Genomic DNA, 14,955 nt, shown 5'->3' with positions numbered 1-14,955 from the left:
CTTAGGGTATACGAGCGGCCATGTTGTTTTTGGAAGCCTTTGTGCTGTGATTGTCCTACGTGGGGTTTCATTACACACACGCAGATGATCAGTTAAGGCTCACGTTGCTCCAACAATATTCTGAAATAAGAGGCGAGTGCAGAACCACCTGCTTGACTTTTGTAGTGGAACAAAAGGTGCCGTCAACCCACTGCAAGTCCCGTGCGGCAAGACAAAGGCACATCACCTAAGGTCAGCCTCCCTCCCTCACCCACCTCCGCTACAGGTCACCTGCTCGCCGTTACCAAGAGGTGGGTGTGGCCTTTCAAGAGGTGTGGCTGTTAAGTGAAAGGGGTGGAGCTCTGCAGAGTGGGAGCAGCAAAACCCATAGACACTAGGACCTCCGTCAAGCAGGCTGGTTTGAGAGCGTGAGTGAGGGATGAAACCTGCCAGACTAACGCCTCTTCCATCTCCCCACGACAGGAGTTGGAGTTCCATGGCGTCATGCGATTCTACTTCCAGGACAGGGTGGCAGGGAACTTCGCCACCAAGTGCATCCGCGTGTCGAGCACGGCCACCACGCAAGACGTGATCGAGACGTTGGCTGAGAAGTTCCGGCCCGACATGAGGATGCTCTCCTCACCCAAATACTCCCTGTACGAGGTCCACGTCAGCGGTGGTGAGTGGCCGCACAGCGGGGGGGTGGCACAGGGGGGTGGCGGGTTTTGTGTGAAAGCGGAGAGGTGGTGACTAGTGTACTTCCCCCATTTCTGGCAGAAGAGCGGAAGCTGGACCTGGACGAGAAGCCACTGGTGGTGCAGCTCAACTGGAACAAAGACGACAGAGAGGGACGCTTCGTCCTCAAGAACGAGAATGACATTGTCCCGAAGGTGAGGGGTGGGGCTAGACTTGGCTTCTCAGTGCCAAGTCTAGTGACTGAGTCCTGGTCTCAGTCCCCATGCAGTGCAAGTTTTTGGTTTTTATATATAAAAGCATGAGTAAACTCAGGAGGCTGCTGTTATGTTAGTTGTTCTGGAAAACCACAAGTGCAGAGTGCATGGGTTCCACGGGACTAGGGTCGAAGCCCCCTGATCCGTAAGCTCTTCAGCGGCTTGGTTCGGCTACAATGCCTGTCAGTTATGATTCAGGGGGCACTTTCACACACGAATGTTGAAGTAATTCGCCTCTAGGCTCCAAAGTGGTGTGCGTGCATGCAGTCAACCTACACATACAGAGCCAACTGAAACTCTGCCCAGTGTGCTTATACTCCTGGTGGGGGAGACAGACATCAGCAAACCATTTCATTATCTTATGAAGTGCACCATCTCTCTTTATCACAAACACACACTCTCTACCCCAACTCCTCGATACGCTCTTCTTCCATAGACAACAGCTTCTGCAGACGTCTGTGCACACAGTTTCAGACACACTGGGGTCTGTGTGTGTGTCTGTCTGTGTGGAAAGCATGCAACTGAGGTCCCAGTACTTGAAGTGGAAAGACAAACCTCATCGTTTGGCCTTTCGTCTTTCCTGAGCACTTCTCCTCATTGTCTTCTCGTTCTTCTCCCTTCTGTCAAGATTCTTTTCTTTTGGCCCATTTTGGCTTTATTCACTCATGAGAGTATTATGGAACCCCACTTTACTAAATTCTCGGGAGAGTTGTGCAATTTGTTGTTGGGTTACTCGGGACTCAAGGCAATATTGCCTAATGCGCCCCAACATCTGGCTCATCGTCGCAGACGCCCGCCCGGGCCACTCCTCTCACCCCTCCTGCCCTCTCCTCACATCCCATCTCTCTCTTCCCCCAGAAAACACAGAGCAATGGCCCTGAGAAAGAGAAGGAGGGCGTGATCCAGAACTTCAAAAGGACGCTGTCCAAGAAGGAGAAGAAGAAAGAGAAGAGGAAGGACAAAGAGGCCTTTGCCCGGATCCCCGACGGCGACGAGCACGCGCTGAACAGAGAGGACGGGTGAGCACCAGGGGTTGTTCATGCCCGAGGCCGTGGGCCGTGCGGGGCGTCCCCGTCCCTGTTGTAGGGATGGTCATTAGATTTTCTAGGGATGAACAAGCAGCTTTATAACACTACTAATTAAACTTGAGGCACATTGCAGCCTTGATATTTTTCTGTGTGTGTGTGAGTGTGTGTGTGTGTGAGTGTGTGTGTGTGTGAGTGTGTGTGTGTGTGAGTGTGTGTGTGTGTGAGTGTGTGTGTGTGTGAGTGTGTGTGTGTTGGGTGGGTTCCTAACGTGGTTGGGTACTGGTTCAGAAGCACTGTGTTAAAGCAGTGCTTCTTTCACTAGTTTGTAAAAATGTAATGCCACGGTGCATTAACAGCCAGTTTTGTCCATACCCACTTTTCACTGTCTAACTCTTATTTGTGTGGGTGTGCGTGCACGCGTGTGCCATTTAGGGAGAACTCGCGGCTGGCGGCGGAGGTGTATAAGGACATGCCCGAGACCAGCTTCACCCGCACCATCTCCAACCCTGAGGTGGTGATGAAGAGGAGAAGACAGCAGAAGCTGGAGAAGAGGATGCAGGAGTTTCGCAGTAGTGATGGCCGGCCCGACTCAGGTAAACGAACCCGCGTGTAACACACGCGCACAGTAACACGCCCAGCAGTGACAGCTGGCACGGCTCGGGTAAACACACAGTAACACACCCACATGCACAGTGACATGCCCAACAGCGGCATCCAGGGGTGTTTGGCGCAGTGAATATGCTGTAATCAGTTTGTGTGTCCCAGTTTGGGCCTCTGCTGTATAAACTGGGACTGCAGGCATGTGTGCCGGGATTGACTTCATGACGGTAGGTTGGATCTGACTGTTCTTGGTGACCTGTGACCAGCAGCCTGCGCTCCAGAGAGCCTGGCAACTCCTCAGCATACGTTTTATTCTATGTGGCTTTGCCCTGCAGATCTGGACGTGAGCCTCCTTCTGGAGCTCCATGTACACAGGGGCTTGGAGCAGATTGACAAGTTTGTTCTTTCGGTCCCGGCCAGCTCGGATAAAAGATCCAGATGTGCCTTAATATGTGGGATGACCCACGGGGTTTCTCTCTACAAGCGCTTTCGGTTCGGGGACTGTGGGCCGGGCGTGGATGGAGCCTCCCCCCCTAGCCGGCGTGAGGCGGTGCACAGAGGACACGGGCCGGATGTGCAGAGCAGATGTGCCTCCTCGGCAGAGGCAGGCGCGAGCGAGGGACGGAGGAAGGCAGCACCGAATTCCTCAGAATGAAAACATATTGTTGTTTCTTTCTCTCTCTGTCTCGCTTTCATATCTCAGGGGGGACGCTGAGGATCTATGCGGACAGTCTGAAGCCCAACATCCCCTACAAGACCATCCTGCTCTCCACGACCGACACGGCCGACTTCGCCGTGGCCGAGGCCCTGGAGAAGTACGGACTGGAGAAGGAGAATCCCAGAGAGTACTGCATCGCCCAGGTGAGAGCCACACCCCCACCGCCCACCCTCCAGCCCTCCGGGGACACTGCAGCCCAGCCCCACAGTTGAACAACAGCGTATGCGTGCGCTTGACTGTTGTTCATTGTTATGGAGCATATTTGATGCACAGATGCTATGGAGAGCCCTGGCTCACAGTCACGACCCTCTTACAGATATTTACTAGAGCTCCCTTTCATGCTTCCGATTTGGTGGGAAAAAAAACACTAGTAATGTTTAAAAGCGGGCGTGTGCACTAGCCAGACTCCTTGCTGTGTGTTTGGCCAAGACTTTAGCATTATTATCAAGCTGTTTCCGGTCATTGCCCTTCTACCAGGGAAATCATTCATATTTCAGACCGTCCTGAGCGTGCTGGATTAAAGCCACGATGCGATGTTTCTGTGATGCTGAGTCGTTGAATTGTTCGGTTCTCAGATGCCAGCTCAGCATGCGAGGGCAGCTACAGAGGGTCTTGGAAAGAGAGACAGGTGGGTGGGGGGTGGGGGGTTGGGGGTAGAGAGAGGGGTTGATGCAGATCTCTGCTTCAGAAAGATGCGAAACTGCTACGCTTTCAGCGCGTGACAAAACGTTGCCGGTGCCAAACCCTCTAACCTCCCCGCCGTGCCTTCTCCCAATCTCCCAATGTTCTCCTCAACCAATCGCATCAAGAGCCTTTTTAATTAAACACGCAGCTCATTAGTAAAGGCCTCAGTGAACTCACGCAGCCCAAAGGGGGGGGGGGGGGTGAAGCGTCCGCTAGCGCCTCCCGTTTTAAGTTCAGTGGGGGCTCCGCTTCCACGTTAGCCCAGCAGCAGCACGCAGAAGCCACACAGCATGCTTGCCTCCTCTCGTCCCCTGACCGAACCCAATGGCTCCTGTGTCTTGCGCAGGTGGTGCATTCTGACGATAAGCCTGTGAAGGAGACCGTACTGGAGGACGCGGAGTGCCCGCTGCAGATCTTCAGAGACTGGACCAGCGATAAAGGTCCCACATACCACACACACTAATGTTCCATTTTTATTTTCCCTTTCCTCCAGATGAGTGCTGATATTTACTAGATTCTTACTTTATAATCAGCTAGATTGCAGTAAAAATGCAATAAACGCATCATGCATGCGAGAAGCCAGAGTAATTTAGCCTTTTAGACAATCACAGTAAATAACAGCACTGAACAGTATTAAGGTCTCTGTGCACGTGGGTTACGAATAGCGCCCTCTGCTGGCGTTACTTCTTGCGCTCTTACAGAGGCATTAGTGTTCCAGCTGAAGAAGAGGCCTCCAGACTACGCCCCTAAGAAGGGCCGCAAGCCGGATGACCGCATGGGCTCCCTGCATGGAGCCTTGCCCCCGGAAAAGCTGCCCTACCTGGTCGAGCTGAGCCCAGGTGGGACAGACCTACACACACACACACACATTTCTGAATGTTTTACAAGATCTTGGAGCTAGTACATCAGTTTAAAATAGGTTAATATTCAGCCATCACCTGTTAGCCAGTCCGTGTTGATGGCTACTGTATGCCTCTTCCCACATCTGAGGGCCAGAGGGCGGTGGGCGTGCTGAAGGTCAGGGGCCAGGTCCCTCAGATACACCTCACAGGCTTCTACTCTCTTAACAGACAGCTGCTCAGGGGCGTCGGACCTGTGACCACCGTAGTCAGGGACGTAGTGGCCGTGGCCCCTTTATTCAGGGAAATACTGCACTGTGGCCCCTGTAGTCAGGCATGTGTGGCCCTTTGCCCACTGTAGTCACAGCTCCCACTAGTGAGGCTCTAACACTGCCCCACTGCTGCTTCCACTCTCACCTTCCTCCTGACTGACCAGAACTGTCCGTGTGATGCACTAACCCCTCTCTCTCTGCAAGTGTACATATGTGTAAATAACCAATGCTCATTAATGTCCATGCGCTTTATATGAACATGCAAAATAATAAATATAATAAAGTTTAACATGTGAAGCTGAGGGGCGTGGGGTGAAATATCGGGTCTGGGTAAAGGGGTCTTGGGCTCAGGGGTTGGGGTGGTGAAGGCTAACAAACATCAGAGCGGCAACCTGCTTATGGTGCTTTTTTTTTTTTTTTTTTTTTTTTTTTTTTTTTTTTTCCCCCCCCTCCTCTCCTTTCTTCTGCTGTGTCACCCATCTCTTTATCTCTCTCTGTCTATCCCTCTATCTCTCCATCTCCCTCTCTCTGCCTATCTATCCATTTCTCCCTCTGCATGGTGTGTGCGTGGGCGCATGTGTTTGTGCGTGCGTGTGTGTGTGCGCCCATGCTGTGGCTGTGTGCTCCTGGCTTCTCTGCATGCGTCCTGTCCTAGGGCGGGGGAATCACTATGCCTACTACGCCTACCGACAGCCCGAAGGTAATGCACCTCTCCTCACCTGCCGCGCCACTCTGCCTCCCACTCCATCTTTGAATGAAAAACCTTTAGTTGACTATAATTTATTTTTCTCTATGTGCTTTGTCCATATCACTAATTAACCGTAAACGTTGCAGTAATCAAACTTCACGTATGTTAAGCTCCTCATTCCACCATACTTTATAACACTCCTGTATTCTGGTGGGCAATATGCCAGTACAGTGTTGTGATCAAGGGAAGTCGTCGCTTCTAAGCACATCATGGTCAATTCCAAAGCTACCTAGGGCTGAGTATGCATTCTGGTTCACAAAATCCAATTTGATTCCATTTCAGTTTGTACAGTCTGATAATCAGTTTCTAATATCAATATAATTAGTGTTGCCTGTCACAGGGATTTCCTAAGAATGAATGCTGTATGTTGATTACATGATGTTAAATTTGTTGCATGGTGCATTACTGAAAACGTTAATGTGAAGTTAGGGATCAAATCAATACATGCAATTATTTATCAGCAGTCAGCACTGATTCAGCAGCACAGCTGTGTACCTGCATGCACTAGAACATACATGTTTAATTGTAAGCACTGATTGGATCAACAATCAATTAGAAAATCAATATTTTTACTCAGCCTTACAAAAAACACTGTCTAACTGCATGTTTTATTACAAAAAGATTTAAATCAATTATAGAGTGTCTGCGAGCAGCAGGAGGAACAGGAATTCACACGGTGTCCGATTAATACTGCATAGTAGCAAATAACTGGTCAGATTGACAGTGTCCTGTTTGTTTACTTCCTGATTCCTATATTAATAGCTTTCTTTGGACACCGAATACCAAAAAGACCTCATACATTCCAAAAAGCCTATAAAAACGTATCATTACCGTTCTGCTGCGTAATCATGTCCATTCCAAATTCAACAATAATAAGATGCCGTCTTTGCCGCATAATCCTCCCGATTCCGCGAGGCGACCGTGTTTGGCCTTCGTCTGTCCAGAGCATGATTCCACAGAACCAGAGAGCTCCGTATTCTGCTGTGATTCCTGCTTAGGGTAGCAGTGGTGCAGTAGTTGATGTTCAATATACGCGAGATGTGTGAGGACCCGCATAAGTGGATTCTTTAGTGTATGAATTACTGTATACATCAGTGATGTGAAATGTTTTGCGAATATGAGTGTTGAGAAAAGCAGGTTGTGTGTGTTTTGCATAAGAATAACGTGCATATTGTAGACTGTGGGTGTGTGATGTCACTTGTGTGTAGATGGTTCAGACTCCAGGGATAAGCCCAAACTCTACCGACTGCAGCACAGTGTAACTGAGGTCGGCTCAGAGCGGGGTGAAGACGGAAACATCCAGGTGAGCAGAAAAGCACACCTGCACACTACTGCCACCACAGGAAAGGCCTACTCACCCTACTCACTACTACAGCAGAGGCTTTACCCCACACCTTACTCACAACTACAGTAGAGGCCTTACCCCACACCCTACTCACTACTACAGGAGAGGCCTTACCCCACACCCTACTCACTACTACAGGAGAGGCCTTAATACCTTTACATATATATTTGCTCATGTATGCCCTTGGGTGTTTGGAAAAATTGGCTACATGTTAAAAACAAAATAAAATCAAAATAAAATAACCTGATAGTAATTGCAAATGTTAGAACATTGCAGTTCCTATACACTGATGTACTGGGCAACTTTTATCATATGTTCTGATGAGCACACTTTCTACCAGTACCATCATTAATTCCCCCTTCGCAGCTGTTTGGGCCGGGCATCCTCCCCCACCACTGCAACCTGATGCACGCTGACGGCCTGGTGACGGTCACCCCAGCCAGCCTGGACGGCGAGACCTTCGTGGATGGCCAGAGGATCTCGGACACCACGGTTCTACGCAGCGGCATGACGCTGCAGTTCGGCGCTGCCCACGTCTTCAAGTTCGTGGACCCCAGCTACGACCACGCCATGGCCAAGAGGGACCCGGGGCCCATGGTGAAGGGCAGACACAAATCGGGGTGAGCGGCTGCTGTCGGCTCTGTTGCCCGAGCTGCGGCGGGTCGCATCACGCTGTAACCCGTCCCATCGTTGTTCCGATGAGGGTGGGAGTGTGATGCATGCGAGAGAGTATCTGCTTCCAGGGAGAATCTGCTTCCAGGGAGAAATCTAGTGGAACTCTGGTAGGGGGCTGCGCGATGGAGAGCAGCTTTATAAACACAGACACAGGAAGTGGCAGCTGACTGCTGTAACACTCTCCCTGTGGCTGGACTGACTGCTTTGCTCCCCCCTGCCCATTGGCTACAGTTGATTAAATAGACTTGCGATGTATCCAAATAATGTAACACACGGTTTTGTGCGCGTATGCGTGTTTATATTCCGTGGATAAATGATTAATTCCGCAGTCTGGAATCCAGTAAGGCTGGCGTAGCTTCCTCCTCTAGTCTGCCATGAGAAATGAGGGACAGGAAAGGCGTGAGCACAGAAACACGATCGGGCTGAAGAAAGGAGCCCAGACAGGTGTGCTGTGGGCCGGGGCTGAGGACGCCTCGCTCCAGCTCGAGAGCGCAGAACTCTTTATGCCAGCACGCTGTAAGAGGGTGTCACAGCGCTGCCGAGCATAGCCTGTGATCACATTAGTTTGCTGCACAGTCGCTGCTGAGACTCCGCAGTTCAGCTCGCAGAGCGGAGCTATTTCTGGCACTTCCATTTTTGCCGGAGGCGGGGGAATAGAGAAGAGAATGTGTGGAGTGCGTTCAGTGAATGTGCTGGGTTTGTTTCATATGTAGTATGTATAATTTTATAATAGTTGAATATACTTCATAGTTTTTTTTTTTTGTTTTGTTTGTTTTTTTGCCTTATTTTTTAATAAACTTGAGGCAATACTGTCACAAAATGTTTTTGTATTTAGACATCAGAATTTCAGACTTCAGCAGATGCTAATATGACAATGATTCCCTTCCCAACTGTAATTGTCACATTCTACCCACCTATAGTATGTAAGCCTATTAGAGCAGCAGTGTGTGTGTGTGTGTGTGTGTGTGTGTGTGTGTGTGTGAGAAGCATGTGGTTTGCATTGTAGCTCAGCGTTTGCCTCGTCAGCGGTTGTCCTCACGATTTTCCTGCTGTCGCTCTTGGTCACGAGTGTGCTGGGCACTCTGCTACCATGGCAACAAATGCTCCACGTGTGTGAGAAGCGGGTGGGGGCCTTCCTGAAGGCTGTCCTCTGCAATGCCTGTCCCAGCTGCTCCACTAAGTCTGTAATTACTGTAGCAGCCAGGCAGCCACCGCAAAGGGGGTCACTACAGCAGAACGGGGGAGAGCGAGAGAGCGCGCGCGAGAGAGAGAATGAAGGAAAGGGAGAAGAAAGGGGGCGTGAGGTCGTGGCACACTTCAGGCCTCACCAAGAGCCTCTCCGATCTGATCACTGTGGGCTCGGTTAGCTGGAGGTGAGTGGGTGTGGCGCCGTGTCACTGCAGAGGGAGCGACTGGCAGCGTGTGTGCTAGAGGCAGGGCAGTTGCGTACACACGCGCGCGCACGCACGTCCTTCCCTGTAGTTAAGGAGAAAATCCTGGGCCAGCCGGTTCCAGTGTACACCATCAGGCTCACAGGAGCGCAGCGCGGCACTGGTGAGTAGAAGCCGTGTTGGTCTTTGTAGTTGGGGTGCAGGGCGCTGACAGTATGTTGCCTTACAGATGTTTATAGCACGAGTTCACAGCTTCTTGCTGTGTCTTCTTTTAGATCAGCATCAGATCAGATTGGTGAGATTGCTTCCGAACTGTGATGTGGAATTGTGTGTATGTAGAAGCTTTTAGGACTTAGAGTCCAACAGCCTTTAGGGCATTCCTTGTACATTTTGTCCCGTGCGTCATGTGTCTAATACGCGGTCGCTATGTCTGTGTTAATAGAGAAACTAGATTTCTGTGTTTGTGTAAACACAGAGTGTTGTGCTGTGCTAGAATAAGTTTTGTGTTGACGGGGAAGGCACTAGTGTGACATCCCTCATGTCTACAGATCTCATCCCCCGTTTCATGTTGCAGGGGTTATATTTGTAAGCAGGATGGGACAGGATGTTGGAGAGCACAATATTTGGGGAGACACAGGGCCCTGGCGACGGGATGTGGTGATTTAATTTAATTAACATTTTTTGATGCCTCTTTATTTTTGCTATTGTGAAAGCCTCATCAAGAGGAATAGAGAGTTGTTGTTAATGGGACTTTTCTGTCTGTTTTAGTCTCCTAAATCCTCCCTAATGCACAGAATACAAATGTTAGAACCATGTTTCACATCTAATGCAGCTAAATGGAAAATCCTCATAATCAGAGGGGGAGTTGTGACGCTGTGTTGGAGCATGCTCGGTAGCGCGTGTGTGTGTGGGGGCGGAGGCGGGGCATCAAGGTGAGGAGGAGTGGCCTCTCTCCGCCTGCAGAGCACCTTCCAAACCCGACTGCTTTACTCAGCGTGCTTCTCTTCTCATGTGGTTTTGTGAAACTGAATTAAAATGCTCCGCGGGTATATATTTAGATGGCGGGAATCCTACTCATTCATTTAGCCGACATAGTCGTTGACTGACTGCAGGACTTCCAAGCGTGTGTGCGTGGGAGGCGTAGGGAGTTGTCTGTGTGTGTCTGTTTGTATTCGGTCCCCAGTGGGTGAGGGTAAAACTTTAGCTTGCTGCTGTTGTTGTTTTCCTTCAACTGTGGTTTTCGTGCAGCTGTGTGTAAGTGCACATGTAGGAGTTCTCTGCATGTCTTGCCATTGTCAGGAATGTTGTGGTCTTGCTCTGGCTTCTCATGTTCTCCCTTCTTTCATAAATTCCTCTCTTCTGCAGGAGTGTCCCAGAGACAACCTTTGACCTGCACGGGGACATTCACAGCAATACTGCCCTCCCCACTAGCAAGGTATCAACTCTCTCACAGTCTATTGCTCTTATTTCTCGCGCTCGCTCTGTTTTTCTCTGTGTGTGTGTGTGTGTGTGTGTGTGTGTGTGTGTGTGTGTGTGTATGCGCGTGTATGCGCGTGTATGTGCGCACACATGATGTAGATGAATTCTGTCTGATTGGGCCTGCATCTGTGCACTTCTGCAGAGCTCAGGCAAACTGGAGATGGATCGCTCTGCTAACATGAGTGAGAGAGGCATGGTGAAGCCCATGATCCGTGGGGAGCAGCAGGACTTCAGCAAGCATGACGGGAGGTGAGCTGCTCACACTGCCCTGCCCCCCTGACCCACCCCTCCTCACATCAGCCACGCAGTACAACCTCTATCTGCACACAGGTGCTTAGGCCTCACCATGTAGGGTGTGTGTGTGTGTGTGTGTGTGTGTGTGTGTGTGTGTGTGTGTGTGTGTGTGTGTGTGTGTGTGTGTGTGTGTGTGTGTGTGTGTGTGTGTGTGGAGATAAAGTGCGCATAGCTTAAGTTAGCTGTTGGAAGTAGCATTGACTGACCAAAACGAAGAAACATGTATGAAACCTGACCCACAACCTTGTGACTCAACCTCAGATACCTGAGCCCTTACAGTCATTATAAACCCAATCCTCTCATCAATAATCCAGCGTCACTGGACCCCTATACACACATACTGGCACACGCGATGCTGTATGGCAGGAGCGCAGCGGGCTCTCTGGAGCGGTGGGTGTCTGTGGACAGCGGCGTGAACGTAGCGTACGTGAGCTGGGTCACTGAGCACCTCCTCTCTCCCCACAGGTCCCACGACGGCCCCGAGCTCACGCTGCCGGCCAGCATCGAGTTCCGGGACAACTGTAAGTACCAGTACGGCGCTTAGCCGCCCGACCGCCCACGCTGCACACCCGGCTCGGACACCGCGCACACCCAGCCTGAGCCCCTTATTGCGGCTGCTTAGTGCTGTGTTTTTTGTTGTTGTCAGGTGTTTTATGTTTCAGCCGGTCTGTTTGTCCATGGTCCGGCAGGTGTTCTGCGTTCGTTTGCATAAATTGTTTCCAGACTGGCTGGGTGGTGCCATGGCCTCAGTGGTGGGTGCAGTTAGAGGGCAGACTGCTGGAGCAATAAATGTGTAGCGAGCTGGAGGGAGGCTGGTCCTCCCAGAAATCGATGAATGGAAAAATATTGATGACCAGTGTGCAATAGGGGAGGTTATTTTGGATTGAAACAACAGTATTGGACACTTTCTATAAAAAGATTCTAAAAATGAAACGCATTATCTGTAATGGACCAGTGAACTGTGGACGGAAACCCAGGCCCTACTGCACAGTCCACTGATCTGAGACCAGGGGTTACACTGCAGCAGGCTAGAGAGTACTTATTCTGCCACAATTTTGTTCCCACTGCATGACACTGTGTGGCCTTGGCGCCTGTATGGCTGTAGGCCTTGGCACCTTGGCGCCTGTATGGCTGTAGGCCTTGGCACCTTGGCGCCTGTATGGCTGTAGGCCTTGGCACCTTGGCGCCTGTATGGCTGTAGGCCTTGGCACCTTGGCGCCTGTATGGCTGTAGGCCTTGGCACCTTGGCGCCTGTATGGCTGTAGGCCTTGGCACCTTGGCGCCTGTATGGCTGTAGGCCTTGGCACCTTGGCGCCTGTATGGCTGTTTCCCATTTCACTGCAGTTTCAGTGTCTGTTGCTGTTACGTGTGTGACACCTTGGATCGGCATGGCAGGCTTTTCCTGGTCAGCACGGAGATGACCGTGCTGTCATCCATGTGGATCCCCTGTGTCGTTCCGCTGGGCCTCATACTAGTTTGCATTTCCTCTCAAAATGACATCAAAGGAGATAGCCTGGAGCCAGCTTCCCGTGGCGAATGGAAATGTTCATGCAAAGTAGGCAAGCGGTGGCAAGAGACTCAAACAACTTGCCCAAGTCTGGACTAATATAAATGTAAGTCTATAACCATCCGTCCTGTGGCTGCTGAACATGAAATTCAATTTCTCTTCCATCCCCGAAGTCAACACTAGATGGCGAATGCAAACGCCATCGCGCATGAAAAGAACGGCTTACTTTGAGACGGAGGAGCGATGGCTGTGCAGCGTTGGTGTACGAGGCCAAGGCTGCCAGACCAGTCATGACCTCCCCGGCCACCTCTGTATTTTCCACACGAGGATGCCGTTAGTGTGCTAATGGCGTGAGAGCGTGCGTGTTTGTGTTTCATGCTGACTTTGATTCTCAGTGGAGTTTCCTCTTCACAGCAGGACAATGTTATCACCCAACTTATTCCTCTGACCTCTCGGTGAACTTATTGCTTATTAGTGTTCAGCTTTACACCTTAAAGTAAGGTTTTTTGGGTTTTTTTTCGTTTTGTTTTTATATAAATGGCTGCTGGCCAAGGACTTAACGTCGTTCCTTTTTCGAGTGTCGATTCTCTCTTGAATCGTGCTGTTTCTCTGCTTCCCCCCCCCCTCAGCCGAGGATGCCTTCCTGTCAGCCATCATTAACTACACAAACAGCTCCACTGTGCACTTCAAGCTGTCGCCCACCTATGTGCTGTACATGACCTGCCGCTACGTCCTGTCCAGCCACTACCGGCCTGACATCAGCCCGTCTGAGCGCACGCACAAGGTCATCGCCATCGTCAACAAGATGGTGAACATGATGGAAGGCGTCATCCAGGTGAGTGTTTGCCTCCTCTGCCCTTGACCTGTCCCACGCCACCCCTAGCAAACATCTGCTAGTCCAGGGAAAGGTTCACGCGTACCTTTTGAAATCGGCAGAAGCTGGAGGTTTGGGCGGGGTCAGCTCATTGGCTGTGTTAAGAAAGTTCAGCTGAACATATCAAACGAGGCGAGCTCTCGTCTCAACTCGCGCGCTCCCGACGCCGCTCCGCGATTGTGGCTGGCTTTTGTGCGGTTGAGCTCTCCACCCCGCTCCTGGGAACCTGCCGCCCTGAGCGCACCTCACCCGGCAGACGGCGCTCCGCAGCAGAGCATTCGCAGGGCGGACGAGGTGCGTTAGGGTGTGAACTCTGCAGAGCAGCAGATCACCAGGAGCTGGGCCAGGCGTCGCTGCTTTCCCTGGGTGCGTGCGTGCGTGCTGTAGCTGTTTGTAGCAGCAGACCCAGCAGATGTAACGTTTTAGGCACGGCATAGCTCAGCGCTTCCCCACCCAGCCCACAGGACCCAACCGTTGGGTTGTGTGTTTTGTTGCTCTGGTCCGTCTCCCGATGAGCATAAATCGAGCCGTTAAGAGCACTTTCACAGCTGGGAGCTGCGTTAGAGCAGGAATATGGACTGTCTGGTTGCTCCTGAGGACTGGGATGGAAAAAATACATCACATTATCCTTAGTGCTGCAAATCACTGTCTCTGCTCATGTGATAGTGCTGTTCCTCTCTCTCTCTCTCTCTCTCTCTCTCTCTCTCTCTCTCTCTCTCTCTCTCTCTCTCTCTCTCTCTCTCTCTCTCTCTCTCTCTCTTTTTTCTTCTCCCTCCCCCTCCCTCTCCGTCTCTGTGTCCATTTTTGTCTTTGTCCGTTTCGCCCGAGGTGTTCCCCAGATTTGCGGTTAAAGAGCAGTCAGGCAGCCGGCCTGTGATGGCGTGCCAGGTGAGGGCAAGGCAGGTGTCCTGGGTTTATTTGCTCCAATGGGTTACCTGCCACTCAACTGCCAGTATTCTGGGTAGGCTGCCCAGACCGTGGGCCTGTGGAACTGACAAGATAACCAAAAGAGTTCAGCAGACATGGAGAGCAGTCTCCTTATTCCTTTCACCCAGTAGGGGAGAGTTCAGACCGATGCATCCTTGTCTTGTCCCCCCTGGGCTTGGCCCCTAGACCCCCGTTACACACATGGAGCTTGAGTTAACAGATGGTCCTATATCTAACATCTGTATTAGCACATATGATAAATATACACCGGCGCATTTGTGGGCATCAGTGAAATTATTGATACCCTATCAATACCCTCCACGCTGTGTGCAAAATCAGCGCAAAGGTCTTACAAAAGCAAATCCTGTTAAAAGTGGATTTTCGTCTACTGTGATCCAGACCTTAAGCTCCACACCGAAGCTTCAATCGGTAACTATCTGCAGATGAAATATACATCGACGACATGCTGGCAAAAACCTACAGACACACTCGATGTGCCAAGTGGACTCTACAGGTCTTTCACTATCTCAGAACTGAGATGTTTCGTTTAGTTGACGTAGAGGTGTGCTCGTTACACGGGTGCTCTCGGATGAGGCTAAAGCACTGTGCGATCTTTCACCTGTGCATACCCCTATGATCCACGAA

At 50.9% G+C, this 14,955-nt stretch overlaps 1 protein-coding gene across 3 annotated transcripts; it reads left to right on the top strand.

Annotated features, from left to right (window-relative positions):
• Positions 1-437: 437 nt before the first annotated feature.
• Positions 438-14,911, top strand: LOC145655997 (afadin-like). 3 transcript variants are annotated; one of them, XM_081709456.1, is made up of 14 exons: positions 438-658; positions 760-869; positions 1,788-1,948; positions 2,390-2,550; positions 3,261-3,418; positions 4,306-4,399; positions 4,661-4,798; positions 5,726-5,770; positions 7,027-7,121; positions 7,530-7,783; positions 10,595-10,664; positions 10,851-10,957; positions 11,468-11,523; positions 13,139-14,911. In XM_081709456.1, exons 1-14 carry the CDS (start codon positions 484-486, stop codon positions 13,369-13,371), a joined length of 1,857 nt encoding a protein of 618 aa, XP_081565582.1. In that variant the 5' UTR covers positions 438-483; the 3' UTR covers positions 13,372-14,911. The 3 variants fall into 3 exon arrangements, with proteins under 3 accessions (XP_081565582.1, XP_081565581.1, XP_081565583.1); XM_081709455.1 differs by having other exon boundaries at positions 757-869; XM_081709457.1 differs by lacking the exon at positions 5,726-5,770 and having other exon boundaries at positions 439-658; positions 757-869; positions 13,139-14,909.
• The last annotated feature ends 44 nt before the right edge of the window (positions 14,912-14,955 follow it).

Source organism: Electrophorus electricus, unplaced genomic scaffold (assembly GCF_041902795.1).
Source record: "Electrophorus electricus isolate QZ-2024a unplaced genomic scaffold, ASM4190279v1 Scaffold421, whole genome shotgun sequence".
NCBI lineage: Eukaryota > Metazoa > Chordata > Actinopteri > Gymnotiformes > Gymnotidae > Electrophorus > Electrophorus electricus.
This window is presented reverse-complemented; position numbering and strand designations above follow the sequence as displayed.

Excerpts from the sequence above, each read along its gene's own strand:
- LOC145655997 (XM_081709455.1), top strand. The coding sequence starts at position 484 with ATGCGATTCTACTTCCAGGACAGGGTGGCAGGGAACTTCGCCACCAAG. Across the intron at positions 7,784-10,594 it reads AAGGGCAGACACAAATCGGG|GAGTGTCCCAGAGACAACCT; the intron begins GTGAGCGGCTGC and ends TCTCTTCTGCAG. Across the intron at positions 11,524-13,138 it reads CATCGAGTTCCGGGACAACT|CCGAGGATGCCTTCCTGTCA; the intron begins GTAAGTACCAGT and ends CCCCCCCCTCAG.